At 51.2% G+C, this 17,450-nt stretch overlaps 1 protein-coding gene across 4 annotated transcripts in view; it reads left to right on the top strand.

The window, feature by feature from the left end:
• The window catches only part of ITSN1 (intersectin 1), a 117,800-nt gene that overhangs the window by 31,921 nt on the left and 68,429 nt on the right, over window positions 1-17,450 (top strand). For 3 of the 4 annotated variants that reach the window (XM_077192741.1, XM_077192732.1, XM_077192751.1), the window contains exons 5-12: window positions 4,679-4,839; window positions 6,625-6,801; window positions 7,346-7,439; window positions 9,474-9,574; window positions 10,632-10,695; window positions 12,770-12,907; window positions 15,284-15,399; window positions 17,020-17,282. In XM_077192741.1, coding sequence (XP_077048856.1) covers window positions 4,679-4,839; window positions 6,625-6,801; window positions 7,346-7,439; window positions 9,474-9,574; window positions 10,632-10,695; window positions 12,770-12,907; window positions 15,284-15,399; window positions 17,020-17,282 — 1,114 coding nt within the window. The remainder of the gene's footprint in view (window positions 1-4,678; window positions 4,840-6,624; window positions 6,802-7,345; window positions 7,440-9,473; window positions 9,575-10,631; window positions 10,696-12,769; window positions 12,908-15,283; window positions 15,400-17,019; window positions 17,283-17,450) is intronic. The other variant, XM_077192746.1, reaches the window with a different exon arrangement.

The raw sequence follows: 17,450 nt of genomic DNA, 5'->3' as shown, positions 1-17,450 counted from the left end.
AATCATTCCACTCCCTCTGGAGTTGTCATAGAGACAAGACCTGCACATTTTTGTTAATGAAGCTGAACTAAAACTTACTCAGGCTGCCTTTCTAAATCATAAAGCAGCTCATGGACATTCCTTCCTCTCTGTCTCACTCGTTTTTTCAGTCATCTCTGAATTAAATGAAGTAAATATTTAAGTAAAAATCTTTATACAGATCCCTGAGTACTTTGGAGGGGGAGTTTTGGAGTAATGAGCCTGAAATCTCTGAGAGATGGGAGCTGCTGCTCCTCCATCAGTGTTTGCTCTTGGAATATCAGTGTTGGGCTTTTGGAGGTGGCATTTGATTGTTACTGGGAGAGAAGGGGAGCCACAGGAGTCCTCAAGGAAGGAAAGTAATTCTGAGTTGAAACAACTTGTACAACTTGTAAAACTGTTTACAAAAACTTGTCAAAAATTGTCAAAAAAAAATTGATTTTCTGATCTGAGAAATCCCAGACTGGTTTGGGCTGGGAAGGACCTCAGAGCCCACCCAGTGCCAGCCCTGCCATGGCAGGGACACCTCCCACTGTCCCAGGTGCTCCCAGCCCCAGTGCCCAGCCTGGCCTTGGGCACTGCCAGGGGTCCAGGGCAGTCCCTGAGGAGGTGTCTGTCTGTCTGTCTGTGCTGTTCTGGAGGTGCTTTCCTGTCCTTGGTCATTCTGCTGATCTTGGCTCCTGCTGACTGTGGCAGTGGGAGGACAGCCTGGCCTGAGTTTGCTGAAGGGTCCCTCCCAGCTGGGGGACACAGGGAATAAATCTGATCAGTGCCTCCCTTCTGAGCCCAGAAAAACGTCCCCAGGATTCCTTCAGAACAGCAGCTTTTGTTAACACTGAGAATTCCTGTGGCCCTTGTGCTCCTCATGCCAGAAAAGAAGTCTCAGTGAGCAAAGGAGTGAAGTATTATGGTCTGCCATGGCAGCTTCTGTGCTGCTCTGCCCTTCAGCAGCTCCAGACTCCTCCAGGCTGGTGATCAATTAAGAAGCCTCTAATTGGGCTTTGAGCTGGGCCTGCAGTGGCTTGGGAGATAACTGTGCTTAAGCAGAATAATCTGCCTTTCTTGAGAGCCCTGAGGAATGGGGCCTCTCAGAGCATCTCCTGTGTGGGCTGGGCATGAGAGGAGAGCTGAAATAATCACTGCCAGCTGCTCTCCATGCTTTTGGGGTTACTCATTTTGTCAGCACAGAGTCACTGGGTGACTTCCTTGTTCCTCACATCTGCTTCCCTCCCCACCTTCCTGAATCTGTGTCCAAGGGGAGGCAAAGTGGGATAATTCTGGCAATTCCTGCACAGGCATGCACAGAGACCTGAGTGCTGCTCACTGCTGCTGGCTGAGCTGTGCCACATTGGGCCTGTGCAAGCCCGGGGGAATTGCTCCATTTCCAGCTGGATCAGTGCAGATTTGGGAACTGCACAGTGATCCCTGCCTTAGCACAGGGCTGCTTGCACGGATAGGGGCTCTGTGTGCTAATTACAGCATGTTTGTATGTGCTAATTAGCATGTGCTAATTTCCCATGTTTGATGGGAATACTGCCTGTGTTCAGTTTCTGCACCTCATACATGCAAAAGCAATCAAGCTGGCTTTTCATTCTGCAGAGAAGATGAGAGAAAGGAGGAGGAAAAGATCCATGGGGAAGGATCTGTCAGCACTGAGCCCTGGGTGGTGCTGAGCCCTCTGCAGCTCTTGTGTCAGATACAAGCACAGGCCTGGCCTGCAGAAGATAATAAAGATTTAGTCAATGTTTAATCCATTTACCCTGCACTGGTTCCAGCCAGGCCACAAATGAAACAAATGCAAGGGCACCACATTGTCCCAATTCCATTAGGAGCAGAAATGAGTGGAATTAGGTGGTGTTTGCTGGCTCCTTGCATTTCAGGTGCTGCTTGTTCCAGAGCAGCACAGTAAAATCCAGCAGCCTGACACCAACCTCTGCAACTAGGAATGGAAATGTATCCTATTTCAGCAGGAAGAGTTTGTCAAACAAAAGCTGCTTTTTCTTTGCACTCTGTAAAACTGGAGAAATTCTGGGGGCTGCAGAGAACTCTCTGCACTGATGTTTGTGCTGGTAATTTCAATAATGAAGCTGTTGGTGTAGAGTAAAGGGGTTCACAGAAGGTCAGATGTTGAATGAAAAGCTACAGCTGCTGATGTGAATTGGAGTTCAATGAGAGCAGTGACACTGGTGCACATCAGAGTTTCTGAATGCTGGGGAATTAATGTTTCCCATGGAGGATGCAGAGATTTGCTGTGTCCCAGCAGGAAATGGTGCCTGGAGAGCCAAGGTTCCTACAGGGTGATCTTTGCTCTTCCTGCATTTTCCTGGCAGGGAGAGAACCCACTGAGGGTCTAATAGAATTAATAAAAGGTTTTTATCTTATAAATCAAAGTATTTGCAGGTGTAGAAGCCACTGGTAAGACTATTATGGGAAAGGCTGGGAGAGCTGGGGGTGCTCACCTGGACAGGAGCAGCCCCAGGGAGAGCTCAGAGCCCCTGGCAGGGGCTCCAGGAGAGCTGCAGAGGGACTGGGGCCAAGGCCTGCAGGGACAGCACCCAGGGAATGGCTGCCAGTGCCAGAGGGCAGGGCTGGATGGGATCTTGGCCATGAGGAATTGTTCCCTGGCAGGGTGGGCAGGCCCTGGCACAGGGTGCCCAGAGCAGCTGGGGCTGCCCCTGCATCCCTGGCAGTGCCCAAGGCCAGGCTGGGCACTGGGGACAGTGGGAGGTGTCCCTGCCATGGCAGGGGTGGGATGGGATGAGCTCTAAGGTCCCTTCCCATCCAAACCAGGCTGGGACTCTGGGATTCAGCATTGTGCAGGCACAGGTGCAGCACCTGCTTTTGAAGGATATCAGTATCTGTGTCTCAGTGTCCTCTCCAGACTTGCTCTAAATGCTTCTCCCAGATTTTCATTCTGTTATTTAGCCCCCTGGCATCAGAACTGGTGGATTAAGGCAGCTGCACCCCTGGAAATCCTTCCTTAGGACTTCTGGAGAGGTTTGGAGTGTCTGTGATGCTGCTGGGGATCTAAACCTGTGCTGCTCCCTGCTGGGATCTGCCTCTCCATGGGGGTTTTCAAGTTTTGGGGATTTTTGGAGTGGGAGGATTTCCATTTTGCCACTGCCTTTACCTGGCTGTCTCCTTGTGTATCAGTTACAAACAGCTGTCAGTTCACTGGGGTACTTTTGGAATAACTTTCCACCTAGCTGCACAAAAACTCTCCTTGAGAGGAATTTGATCAGAAATGAAGCTCTGGTTCAGCCACACTGCCCAGGGCCACACCCATGACACAGAAGTAAATGCATGAACTTCAAAATGTGTATTGTTGCAGTGCTGAAATCTGTTCTTAATTCTTCAGAGGAATGCAAAGCAGTAAGCATGGTGCTCAGAAGGAAGTGTACAGCTGTTTCTGTTAGTGATGTGCATTTACTCAGGGGGTTTTTGGTGTGCAGTGGCAGGAACTGACACTCTTCCTCCTGCTTCTCTCCCTGCAAGCTCCCAGCCCTATTCCCTGCTGAGCTGGGTTTTCTTAACTAGCAAGGCAAGGAACAAAAAGCAGACTGTTTAAGTCAGACTCCTTTCCCTGAAAGCCTATTCAAGGCCTAGGCTCAATGTTTCATCTTGAGTGCTATTGTTTAATTGAAAACACATTTGCACACTCCCAGATGGAGCAGTGCTGAGGGGAGTCACAGATTTAAAGAATGTTTTATTTTAAGTGGAGCTAAAGTGCAGATTTGCAGACTCAGTGCTTTGCTTCTCTGTGGTGCTGTTTCAGGACCCTGTGCTTTCATTGGTGGGATTTTGCAAAGTTTTTGTGCAGCTGCATTTGTTCTGGATGCTTCCTTGTAATTCCTCCAAGAGTTGAAAAGCAACTTCAAAAATATTTAATAGTCACCCTAAGAAAGAAATCAAGGAGCTCTTAAGTTTAAATAGTGTGTTAGTTTTAGCCTGGTATAATTTTGGGTGGAAATTAGTGAGAACCTCAGAATTCCTGAGGCTGGCAAAGCCCTGCCAGCCCATGCAGTGCCAGCTGTGCCCCATGGGCACCTTGTCCCCAGCCCAGAGCACTCAGTGCCACCTGCAGGGGACACCTGCAGGGCTGGGCACTGCAAAGCTCCCTGGGCAGCCCCTGCCAAGGCCTGAGCTCCCTTGCCATGGGCAAATTGCTGCTGCTGTCCAAGCTGAGCCTGCCCTGGCCCAGCCTGAGGCCGTTCCCTCTGCTCCTGTCCCTGTGCCCTGGGAGCAGAGCCCGACCCCCCCGGCTGTGCCCTCCTGGCAGGGACTTGTGCAGAGCCACAAGGGCCCCTGAGCCTCCTTTGCTCCAGCCCCAGCCCCTGCCCAGCTCCCTCAGGGATTCTGCAGCCCCTGCCCAGCTCCCTCAGGGATTCTGCAGCCCCTGCCCAGCTCCCTCAGGGATTCTGCAGCCCCTGCCCAGCTCCCTCAGGGATTCTCCAGCCCCTGCCCAGCTCCCTCAGGGATTCTGCAGCCCCTGCCCAGCTCCCTCAGGGATTCTCCAGCCCCTGCCCAGCTCCCTCAGCCCCTCCTAGGCTCCAGCCCCTTCATCAGCCTCGAATATCCCCACTCATGTGAGCCTGCTCCTGGGGCAGGGCCTGAAGTTGCTCACTGCAGGCTGTAACTGTGCAAACACTGTGTTTTGCAGGGCTCTAGCTGACATGAACAATGATGGGAGGATGGATCCCTTGGAGTTTTCCATAGCTATGAAACTCATCAAGCTGAAGCTCCAGGGGTACCAGCTCCCGGCCGCGCTGCCGCCCATCATGAAGCAGCCGCCCCTCGCTCTGCCCGGTGCCCCAGGATTTGGTAAGATCCCTGTTCTCCTCCATTTTCCTCACTGTTACCTGGGACTGCAGCAATTCCATTGGCCTTTTGCAGTTTCTCCAAGAAAATTTTAGGGAAAAGTGCTTCTAAAAACACATGGACTCAAATCCAGATGTTGCACACGCACTGAGACGAATTGCACTGGGCTTTTACCTGAGCTGAGCTCCTGTTTGCTTCAGGTTTGCACTGCTCCAAGCAAAACATGGCTCAGGTAGCAGGGCTGGTGCATTCCAAAGGGCTGGAGTTGTGGTTAAACTGTTGGCATTACTGGATCTCCAGCTTTGGATCTCTGCTCTGTTGTTCTTGAGCTGTTACAATCTGCTTTGAGGAGCAGTGCTGCTCTGGTAGGAGCTGAACAGCTGCTGGGATGAAGTATTGCCAAAGTTATCATCATTTCTAGGAAGAGTGGGGAAGATGGGATGGGGAAAGGAAAATAACCAAATAAGGCCAAACCTCTGACACCTTGGTCCTGTCATGAGAGGTTCTTTTCCTTTCTGCTTTAGTCTTTGCTGTGGCTCAGGGTTATTGGTGCCTGGGAATCCTGGAATGGTTTGAAATGGAAGGGACCTTAAAGCCCCTCCTGTGCCACCCCTGCCATGGCAGGGACACCTCCCACTGTCCCAGGCTGCTCCCAGCCCTGTCCAAGCTGAAATTGGGCAGTGCCAGGGATGCAGGGGCAGCCCCAGCTGCTCTGGGCACCCTGTGCCAGCCCCTGCCCACCCTGCCAGGGAACAATTCCTCATTCCCAATATCCCATCTAAATGTCCTGAGGAAAGGGAACAGTGCCTTTGATAAACTGCTTGCAGCAGTGTGGTTTGATCCACTGGAACCCCCACAAGTTTTACAGTCAGAAATAAAATTCTTTGGAAGAAGACAATGAAACTGGGCAGAGCCAATGCAGGGTTAAGTGAGCAAAGGCAGAAGGAAATGAGCCCCCACAAAGCCCAGCCTTGGGGAGATGGTGATTCCCCTGTTTTCATTGCCTGCAGATTGATGTGAGCTGTTTGCACACCCCTCGTTCTTCCCCTGGCACCACTGACCCTCCTTAACCCCCTGGTTCCCTGCAGCTGTGCTTGCCCTCAGCCTCTCACCCTGTGCTCTCCATCAGCTTTGCCCTGTCTGATCCCAGCCCGGGGATCCCAGCAACCCTGCGGCTGCTGGGCCAGCCTGGGGCTGCTGCTCCTCCTCCCCCGGGCTGCTCCTCCTCTCTGGGGGCTGCTCCTCCTCCTCTCTGGGGAATTCTCCTCCTCCCTGGGGGCTGCTCCTCCTCCCTGGGGGCTGCTCCTCCTCCCTGGGGACTGCTCCTCCTCCTCCCTGGGGCTGCTCTTCCTCTCTGGGGGCTGCTCCTCCTCCCCGGGGCTTCTCCTCCTCTCCGGGGCTCCTCCTCCTCCCTGGGAGCTGCTCCTCCTCCTCCCCGGGGGCTGCTCCTCCTCCCCGGGGGCTCCTCCTCCTCCCCGGAGGCTGCTCCTCCTCCTCCCCGGGGGCTCCTCCTCCTCCCCGGGGGCTGCTCCTCCTCCCTGGGGCTGCTCCTCCTCTCTCAGGTCAAGGCGCGCAGTTCATTCCCTCTGTAGCAGATGCTGCTGGACAGCTGGGGGCGGTGCTGCCCCGCTCTGGGGCTGTCCCCGTGTCCCGTTCCTGTCCCTGCAGTGCCACCCCGGGCCGGGAGGGCTGTCGCAGGGCTGGGAGGTGCCGCCGGAGGTGTCGGTGACCCCGCGGGCGCCGTCTCGGGTGTGCGTCAGAACCAACGTGTGCTTTTCTCGCCCGTAGGTCTCGGGGGCATTGCCAACATGCCACCCCTCAGCAGTGTGGCCCCGGTGCCCATGGCATCCATCCCAGTCGTGGGGATGTCCCCCCCGCTGGTGTCCTCTGTCCCTGCCGCCGTCCCTCCCCTGGCTAACGGAGCTCCTGCTGTCATCCAGCCCCTGCCTGCTTTCGCTCACCCCGGTACGCCGCTCTCACTCTCTTCTGCTGCTCCTAACAGCTCCTCCCCTGCCTTTCCTGGGACGCGTGGGATTGGCCACTCCAGTGATGCCTTTGGGGAAGGACTGTGCTTTGCTTTAGCCCACTTGGCACACTTGGAGAAGAGCTAAAAGGAGGAATGTGGACATGGCCTCCCGCAGGAGTCCCTCGTGGTGAGAAAATAAAGCAGCACTTGGAGAAATGAACTTGCCAGGAAGCTGTTGCCTGGAAATTGGGCCTCTCCTGTCTCTTTGTACTGCTATTTGTTAGGGTGACTTTAATACTGAACTACATGTACCAAGATATAATTTGGTATCAACAGGGTTTCCAGCAAGCTGTGGAAGTAAAAAGATAGGATGGAAATGCCCTTGTGTTTCCCCCTGTCCTGCTGGTCTCCCTGATTTTGATATTGTTAAAAAGTTCCCATCAGACCCACAGTGCTTGTACTGGAGTTAGGAGTGAGTGAATGTCATGGGAGTGTCCTGGGTCACTGTGAACAGCAATAAATCCCTGTTTTCTCTCTTCCCAGCCACTTTGCCAAAGAGTTCTTCCTTCAGCCGCTCGGGGCCGGGAGCTCAGCTCAATGCAAAGCTGCAAAAGGCACAATCCTTCGACGTGGCCAGGTGGGGCTGGGGCACAGAGCTTGGGTCCCCAGGGCTGGGGAGACTCCTTCCCTTGCCCAAAGTGCTCATCTGAAATAATAGTTCTGGCAGAAACCAGTTCTGCACAGGCTCCACTGCAGCATTCCATGTGGTGCTGTTTACTCCACCTTATTAATGCTCCAGGAGCAGGGAATCATGGAAATGAAGTAATTAACAGTGATGACATTGTCTTCAGTTGATTTTTAGAACAGCATTTGCTTCTATAAACAAAACCTGCATCGTGCACAGGCACTCCTGGTACTGGGAAAACAAGACAATGAATGCATTATTTAAAATTAGCAACTGCAGGGTAATTGCTGAAAGCAAAATATTTCATAGGTCTCATATTTTAAATGCACTCCACATCGCTGTTTCTTCTATATTCTTCAAGTTCTGTGTGAAAAATCACTTTAAGGGCTTTTAGATTATTCCAAGGCCTAGAAAAATGTGTGTTGGGTAAAAAGGGTTTTACTGTGGTTTAAAAAAATGGATCTAAGGAGGCTCTGAGAGGAGTTAAGAGAGGGATTTCCCAAAGTCCTTATAAATCATCTCTCTCATGGATCTATGGCACAGGTTTTTTGCAAGAGGAAAATGGCTTGGGACATAATTAAATGATCTGGTTTTATTTTGATTTCCTTCTACAGGCTTGTCTATTGCCCTGCTATTAGATTCAGTATTGATTTGGAGTATTGACTCCAAATAATTTAAAGTCTTTCAAAACAAATAATTTTCTCTCTGAAACCTAAACTGGCCAGGAACAGAGTAGGGATGCTCTGGTATAATTTATGTGTAACACAGAAATTAAAATGTGTGGAACCCCCAAATCCAGCAAAACTGGGGAGGAATTCCTATGGGTAAAAATTAAATATATGGCTTTTTTTCTTATCTTCATCATTGAAGGGGCAGCTTGTTTTTGCTTTGCTCCCATGAAGGGCTTTTATTAAAGCTCAAGAGTTTAGAAATCCAAAATAGAAATAGAGAAACTGGTTTGTGTCTTGTCATGTGAGAATGGTATTATAAGGTCAGAAAAAGGACAAAGTTTGAATGTGCCTAAAGGCAGAAAAACTCTGCTCCTTGTTTTTCAGAATTAGGATTTCTGAGCCATCAAGCCTGGGAAATTAGAGCTGCAAATCAACTCAGCCTGTTATGGAAATGGATTAGAACTGGGAATATTACATTCCTCACTTGTTCCATTAGGAGAACCTTTACCTTCAAGTGTGGCTTTCTCACAACTTTTTTTTTACATTTCCAGTGTATTTTACATTTGTTTTCCTTCAGCAGCTCTATTTGGCTAAGAGAAACAGTTAAAGACAGAGTAAAATGTTACTCTGCATTTCCTGTTACATGTTTAGGTAAAATCTTGTAGCTCCACTGAACAATTTAGGTTCCTTCATTCTCTGACAGTAAAAAAAAAAAGTGAAACTCTTAAAAAAAAACCAAACCTCTTCCAAGAGTATGAATTGTGATAAATGTTTGCAAACAAGAGGTTAAACGTGTGGTGGTTTCAGGAATAACAGGGAATGTTAGATCATGGAATCATGGAATGGTTTGGGCTGGGAGGGACCTCAGATCCCACCCAGTGCCACCCCAGCCATGGCAGGGACACCTCCCACTGTCCCCAGTGCCCAGCCTGGCCTTGGGCACTGCCAGGGACCCAGGGGCACCTCAGAACCTCCCCACCCTCCCAGCAAAACTGGGGGCAAGAACATTTTCAGGCACAAAACTTGATCTCAGTGCAGCACTTCAGCCTCTTGTGAGGGGGCTGAGGCCCTGGCACAGGTGCCCAGAGCAGCTGGGGCTGCCCTGGATCCCTGGCAGTGCCCAAGGCCAGGCTGGACCCTGGGGCTGGGAGCACCTGGGACAGTGGGAGGTGTCCCTGCCATGGCAGGGGTGGCACTGGGTGGCTCTGGGGTCCCTCCATCCCAAACCCTGCTGTGATTTATGGCTCTGTGCTTGTTCCATGACCCTCCTGAGATGAGCTCTCCAACTGTGCTGTTCTCCCTGCCCTCCCTGCAGCTCTCCTGCCGTGGCAGAGTGGGCTGTGCCTCAGTCCTCACGCCTCAAGTACCGGCAGCTCTTCAACAGCCACGACAAAACCATGAGTGGACACCTGACAGGTACTGCCACAGCTTCTCTTGTCTTCTTGTTTCCAGCTCTAAGAGCCAATTTTCTGCCTCTGAGGGTGTTGTTCACATAGTAAGAGGCTCATCAGTGTTTTTCTGTTTGAATCCTCCAAGTGCTTAAAGCTCTTGTTTAGAAGCAAATACTCCTCACAGCTGGGATCATTTCAGCACCATTTTTCCTTTCTTTTCTGCAAAGCTGACCTTGGGAAATGTTTCTGGAAAAGGGCACAGTGGGTTCTGTGAAAACTTGTGCAGCCATTTCCAGTGCTTGGTTCACCCATGTGGTAATCACATATCCTCTGAACAGAGAGAGACACAGTTCTCTCCCAGGATTTTCCCTTCCTGGGAAGCTGTGAGAAGCTGTAAGAAAGTTCAGAGAAGAGAATAAAAACCAATTCTTATCTCCATTTGCTGCAGCTGTTGTTGTGCACATGTAGAATGTGTTATGGAGATTGTCTACCAAAAGGGAGTTTCTTAATTAGACACTGGATAGGGTTTAGGTAGATTGACCTATTAGGTTAAAGCTGTATCTCACAGTCTGTAAGAGTTACAGGTTTCTTAATAGTATAATATAATATAGTATAGCTTAATTAAACAATTGATCAGCCTTCTGTAATCATAGAGTCAATGCTAATTATTTCCTGTGCAGGGCACCTTTACCATCATACACCCTCTGCTGGGAACAGTGGCCAGTTCCAGGGAGAGACTAGAACTGGTCCCCTGGCTTGATTTTACCAGTTCTGGTGCATGTCTTTGGGGTTTAGAGCTTTCTTGGGTTTCAATCTGAGGGATTTGGTTGCCCAGAGCAGCTGGGGCTGCCCTGGATCCCTGGCAGTGCCCAAGGCCAGGCTGGACACTGGGGACAGTGGGAGGTGTCCCTGCCATGGCAGGGGTGGCACTGGGTGGGCTCTGGGGTCCCTCCAGCCCAACCCAGGCTGGGATTCTGTGGCTGTTGTGCAGAAGTGAAGTGTTATTTCTTGGTTATTGGGGGAGCCAAGTTCCTGCTGCTCACATCTCTTGCTTATTTTGTTAATATTTGTTTCCCTTCTAGGTCCCCAAGCAAGAACGATTCTCATGCAGTCAAGTTTACCCCAGGCTCAGCTGGCTACAATATGGTAAAAGAAATGTTTCCATTTCCATCAAAACACCAACTCTGCTGAAACCTCTGCACTGGAGCCCGTGGGGTTTTCTCCATTCTGTCTCACTGATAAATCACATGTTGCTCCTTGTGCTGTGTAACTTTATAAACAAAACCTGCATTTCTGTGCCTTTACTAATATTATTCCACAAGAGCACCAGGAGCATTTTTGTGTGATGATTTGGAAATTGTGGTTCAATGCTGGGTTTTTAGGCAGAGCAGATGTTCAGCATCCTGTGCCTTCCACATGCCCTGACAGAGCACCAGGGGAATTTCCCTTTGCACAGGAGGTAGAACAGGGAGCTTAACCCAAGGCACACTTTCTGTGGGGTTTCTCTGCCTTTTCCATGGGTACAGGAGGGCTGATTTCCCAGGGACCTGTACAATCATGGATTTTAAAAGCATTTGTCTCAGCTTCCCCTTTGCCTTCCAACTTGTTGTTTGCTGAACTTTATGATGTTTTTATTGCCCATGGGAAGTTGTTCCTAATTAACTCCTGTCCTTTGGGAGTGTTTGCTTGAGAAGCATTGGAGCTGGCCCAGGGTTCAGTGTGAGGATGGCAGTGGTGCAGTCACTCTGACAAGGCCATTCAGCTGCACTTGTTCTCTTTGCAAAGCACTGGCAGTTGTGTTATAAATTAAAAACCACTCTTCCCTTCCCTGTTTCCTAACAAAGGGATGAAAACAAACCAGCCCAGTCCCCCAGCAGATGATTAACCAAGAAATGCTCTGCTTTTGCCAGCCTTGGAGTGCCCGTGTGGGCAGGCAGCTGCCACCAGCTCTCTGCAGGAGCTGCAGGCAGGACTCACTCAGCTGGGCCAGTGACAGCTGCCAGTGCACTGAGAAGGGAAGGGACATTCCAGCTCTTGTTGCTCCTTTCCTGGGCCCTGCTCTGGGCTGAGGGTTGCCAGCCTGTGCTGGGGCTGGAATCCCTGGCTCAGACACTCCAAGGGAAGAGGTGGTGATGCTCAGCCTCTGGGCTGTCCTGGGAGCTCTGACCCAGCTGATCTCTCATTTCTGTGCATGGTGCATTCCCAGTCTCTTGGCTTGTTCCTGTGCTCCAGCCTGAGGAGTTCAGTGCCACAGGTGTGCATGGAGTGAGGCTGGGATTGTCTCCCAAACCTAAATCCCATCAGCAAAGTCCTGTGCCTTGGCACTGCAGAAGGATTTACCACTTACTTCCCTTGGGTTTTCACAGTACCATGGGAGATGTCCCTGCATGGTTAGAGTGCAGCATGCTGGATGGAGAAACAACTCCTGAGCTAAGGGACCCACAGGGATCATCCAGTCCCACCCCTGCCCTGCTCAGCCCCCACCAAGCCCAGCCTGGGCATCCCTGGCAGCCTCGGGGCTGTGCCCATTCCCTGGGCAGTGCCAGCACCCTCTGGGGAAAAACCTTTCCCTAAAACCCAACCTAACTCTGCCCTTGCTCACTCCATCTGCTCCCTGGGTGCTGTCCCTGGCTGTTAATTTTGTCCAACACCACCTTAACAGAAGTAGAATCATAAAATCATTTTGTGCCTCTCTTGGAGCTCTGCTTTGGGGCCATCCAGAGACATGAGTCTGTAATTTTTGATATGTGCATAATGCCAGGGTGGGTTGGTGCTTGTCAGAACCAGAACATCAATGGCTTTGATTGCACTGCCAGTGGGTGCCCTGGAATGTGAGACAGGAGCTTCCAGGGAGGAAGGAGACCAAACCTAAAAGTTCTGCCAAACACCTGAGCTGGTTCTGTTGGGTGTTCACGAGGTGTTCAAGGGAACTCCACTGGTTCAAGGTCCTTCTCTGGCACAAAGGAGCTCCTGGCAGCACCCAGAGCAGGTGAAGGAGAAGCTGTGGCTGCAAGGTTGGATTTCAGACAGACAGCCACGAGAAATGGGGGAAATAAGGAAGCATTTGGGGTTTGCTGTTCATTTGTTTTGAAAAAGCAGAGTAATGTGGAAAAAAACAGAAAAATTGAATGAATTTAGAACTGTTGTATGTTGAAGCAATGCCTTTGAACAGTGATTCTAATAATTAATAATTTCCTTGTTTTCACTTCCCTTTAACAAGGAATCTCTCTGACATTGATCAAGATGGGAAGCTGACAGCTGAGGAGTTTATCCTGGCTATGCACCTCATTGATGTGGCCATGTCTGGTCAGCCACTGCCTCCTGCCCTGCCCCCAGAGTACATCCCACCTTCATTCAGGTACCTGCCCATCCCAGGGAGTTCAGTCCCTTCATTCAGGTACCTGCCCATCCCTGGGAGTTCAGTCCCTTCATTCAGTCACTGCCTATCCCTGGGAGTTCAGTCCCTTCATTCAGGTACCTGCCCATCCCTGGGAGTTCAGTCCCTTCATTCAGTCACTGCCTATCCCTGGGAGTTCAGTCCCTTCATTCAGGTACCTGCCCATCCCTTGGGAGTTCAGTCCCTTCATTCACTCACTGCCCATCCCTTGGAGTTCAGTCCCTTCATTCAGGTACCTGCCCATCCCTGGGAGTTCAGTCCCTTCATTCAGTCACTGCCCATCCCTGGGAGTTCAGTCCCTTCATTCAGGTACCTGCCCATCCCTGGGAGTTCAGTCCCTTCATTCACTCACTGCCCATCCCTGGGAGTTCAGTCCCTTCATTCAGTCACTGCCCATCCCTTGGAGTTCAGTCCCTTCATTCACTCACTGCCCATCCCTTTGGAGTTCAGTCCCTTCATTCAGGTACCTGCCCATCCCTGGGAGTTCAGTCCCTTCATTCAGTCACTGCCCATCCCTTTGGAGTTCAGTCCCTTCATTCAGTCACTGCCCATCCCTGGGAGTTCAGTCCCTTCATTCACTCACTGCCCATCCCTTGGGAGTTCAGTCCCTTCATTCACTCACTGCCCATCCCTTTGGGGTTCAGTCCCTTCATTCAGTCACTGCCCATCCCTTTGGAGTTCAGTCCCTTCATTCACTCACTGCCCATCCCTTTGGAGTTCAGTCCCTTCATTCACTCACTGCCCATCCCTTTGGAGTTCAGTCCCTTCATTCAGGTACCTGCCCATCCCTTTGGAGTTCAGTCCCTTCATTCAGTCACTGCCCATCCCTTGGAGTTCAGTCCCTTCATTCAGGTACCTGCCCATCCCTGGGAGTTCAGTCCCTTCATTCACTCACTGCCCATCCCTGGGAGTTCAGTCCCTTCATTCACTCACTGCCCATCCCTTTGGAGTTCAGTCCCTTCATTCACTCACTGCCCATCCCTTTGGAGTTCAGTCCCTTCATTCAGGTACCTGCCCATCCCTGGGAGTTCAGTCCCTTCATTCACTCACTGCCCATCCCTGGGAGTTCAGTCCCTTCATTCACTCACTGCCCATCTCTTGGGAGTTCAGTCCCTTCATTCAGTCACTGCCCATCCCTTTGGAGTTCAGTCCCTTCATTCAGTCACTGCCCATCCCTTGGGAGTTCAGTCCCTTCATTCAGTCACTGCCCATCCCTGGGAGTTCAGTCCCTTCATTCAGGTACCTGCCCATCCCTGGGAGTTCAGTCCCTTCATTCAGGTACCTGCCCATCCCTTTGGAGTTCAGTCCCTTCATTCAGTCACTGCCCAGCCCTTGGGAGTTCAGTCCCTTCGTTCAGGTACCTGCCCATCCCTTTGGAGTTCAGTCCCTTCATTCAGTCACTGCCCATCCCTGGGAGTTCAGTCCCTTCATTCAGGTACCTGCCCATCCCTGGGAGTTCAGTCCCTTCATTCAGTCACTGCCCATCCCTGGGAGTTCAGTCCCTTCATTCAGTCACTGCCCATCCCTTGGGAGTCCCACTCCTGGGTTCTGTGTGTCATTTGGGATGGTTTTGGGAGTGTCAAGCACAGGAACTGAGCACTGAGCCCCCACCTTTTGCCCTGTGAGAGCAGGCTTTGGGTGGGTGTTGATGCTGGCACACCTTCCAGGCTGCTCAGTATGGCCACAGAAACCCAGATTTAAGTTCAGGCTTATACTCCTTCAGAGCAGTCAGAATGTATTGGAATTCCAGCATGGATTTGCACTGCACCACATCCAGACCTCCTTGGGTCCAGCTGGGTTTGGGAGCAGTGGGGTCACTCATCACTTCTCCTGCTCCATTTCACTTCTTTGTGGAGAAATAGATGGGAAGAAAGCAACAGCAATGAAAATAAGTATTTTTATACTGGGTTCTTCAGGTGTCCTTCTAAAGAGTCCCAATTTTTTTGTATTCCACCTGGGATCTTGCTTTTAGCTTGACTATAGTGAGCTCTTCCTCTGTCTCTGCTGTTTTTGCTGTAGTTTAAGTCAGCATTTCCCCAAACCCAGACTGGCTGGGGAAAAATCTCCCCCCAAGTGAGAGATCTTGGGGACAGGGTTGAACCCATCTGGAAGCAGAATTTGGGACTGGGGTTCTCAGCTCACCTGTGAGCTGCTTGGGTCCTGGAAAATCCTGTTCTCCTGAGGCAATGCCTGAGTGAGACCCTCTGGGCAGCACTGAACGAACACTGAGTGCCATGAAACATTACAGCATTGCATTTAATTTGATCTCAACATTAAATAGTAAATAATTTGGGTAGCCTGGCTTCTGTTAACCCCCAGTTCCTGTTTCCTTGGCAGAAGAGTCCGCTCTGGCAGTGGCATTTCTGCTGCCAGCTCAGTGTCTGTAGACCAAAGGTTACCAGAAGAACCAGCACTGGAGGAAGAACAGCAGCAACTGGAAAAGAAATTGCCAGGTGAGCAAGGCAAAGCAGGGATATTTAGTGTGCTGTTCTCAGAGGGGTTTCCCATCAGGTCACAGCCTGGGAGGAAACATGGGCTGACTGAGAAATGTCTTTCCAGAGCAATTTGGGACAGGTCAGAGGCACAACCAAGACATTGCAGGGTCCAGCTCATTCCTGTGCCTGATCCTTGGGCTTGGTGGCACTGGAGATGGGAAGAGCCCTCAGGCTCCTCATCTCCTGCACTCCCCACACAGGCAGCCCTGGCACAGGATTGCAAGGAGGAATTCCTGCTGCCTTCATCCTCTGCCTGAGGTGGAGCAAAGCTTGGCTGAGGTGCTCTGTGGAAGATCCCAGTATTCCCACAGGGAGCTGTTTCCTTGGGGTCTGTGTAACAGTGTGGGGCTTTATACAGATTGCAGCAGTTCCAGGAAAAGAACAAAAGGAAGAGGGAATTGGCAGCTGGAAAGGGGCACAGACTGAAAAGACAAGAACTGAGCTGGTTCAGCAGGTGTTGGGCTGATGTGTCCAGCTGTGCACACTGGGAAGGCAATGTGGGCTCTCCCTGGCCTTGCATCCCAAAAATGTCCATGCTGGCCACACAAGGGACAGAAACCTGCACTTTGGGCTGTGGGAATGGCACAGAGGGTGTGAAAAGGAGCAGAAGGTGAAGGGAAGGAACCATTTGGATGGAGGTGCTGAGGAGTGAGGAGGAGGAAGGACAGTCCCTGGGACTGCAGAGGGATGTCAGGGAAGCTGTGCTGGAACTGAGGCCACTCTTTAGGACAGGAGATGGGGAGGATGTGGATCTGCAGGAATCCAGACTCCCTGGACTCAGCTGCCCAAGAACCTAAACCATTTCTTTTCCTGACATTAATGGGTAATCTAATGAGAAAAGCAACTTTAAGTAAGTTCTGGTCATTTGCATAATGGCCTTTTGATGATGTCAGCAGCTGAATTCTTGGCTCTAATGGAAGTGTTGGCTCTTGGACTGCTGCTATTATCCCATGTACAGAGGAATTCCAGATCCATGTCCTCATGGAGGATCAGCTGGAGAATGGTTTGTCTAAATTATCCCCACTTGCTGAGCTTTGTGGAGAAAGCTGGATGCCCGAGGAAGTAAAGCAGGAACTAAAATTTCTGGGGTGTTAAAGGCAAGGAATAAGGAATGTGAATGGGAATTCCCTCCTTGGTTTGCTGAGGATGTGATTTGAGGGGATCAGCAATGTCAGTCTTTCACAGTTCTATTTCTCCAAGGTACCTGGTCTTATTTGCAAGGCCATCCTTTGACACTTTATTTTAGCTGCATTTCTCTCTCAGCAATATCTGTCCTAGTCCATGGCGTTTCTGAGTTGGCATTTCTAAGTCAGCACTTGTTGTCTCAGGGTTTGCATACAGGTGCACCCTGTGTGAGCCTTCTGTGAGGCTTTGAGAATTCTCTACAAATCCATTTCCCACACTAAGCCCAGGCTGGCCTGTGGAGCCGTTATCCGTAGTGGGGAGGTGCAGGGCTATCCCTGCTGGAAGGTGGATTCCCTTTGCTGGGAATTCCTTTGGATCTCTGCAGGGGTGTATTTGTTTCCAAGCCAGTGGCAGAGTTTAACTGTCCTTTTCCCCACATTTCCGTGCACCAAGTGACATTTGAGGACAAGAAGAGGGAGAACTTTGAGCGGGGTAACCTGGAGCTGGAGAAGCGGCGGCAGGCCCTGCTGGAGCAGCAGCGCAAGGAGCAGGAGAGGCTGGCCCAGCTGGAGAGGGCCGAGCAGGAGAGGAAGGAGCGCGAGCGGCAGGAGCAGGAGCGCAAGCGGCAGCTGGAGCTGGAGAAGCAGCTGGAGAAACAGCGCGAGCTGGAGAGGCAGCGTGAGGAGGAGAGGAGGAAGGAGATCGAGAGGAGAGAGGTGAGCCAGGAGGGGCAGCACAGCAGGGGCTGGGCCCTCTGCAGTCTTGGCTTCTTATCTGGCCAAGGTCGGGATGAAATGTGTGTAGGAGTGTCGGGGGTAGATTGCCAGGATGGATGGAGAGGAGAGATCTCTGCAGCCAGGGCTGGAACTGGGGGTTCATTGCAA

This window comes from Agelaius phoeniceus, chromosome 2, assembly GCF_051311805.1.
Source record: "Agelaius phoeniceus isolate bAgePho1 chromosome 2, bAgePho1.hap1, whole genome shotgun sequence".
NCBI lineage: Eukaryota > Metazoa > Chordata > Aves > Passeriformes > Icteridae > Agelaius > Agelaius phoeniceus.
This window is presented reverse-complemented; position numbering and strand designations above follow the sequence as displayed.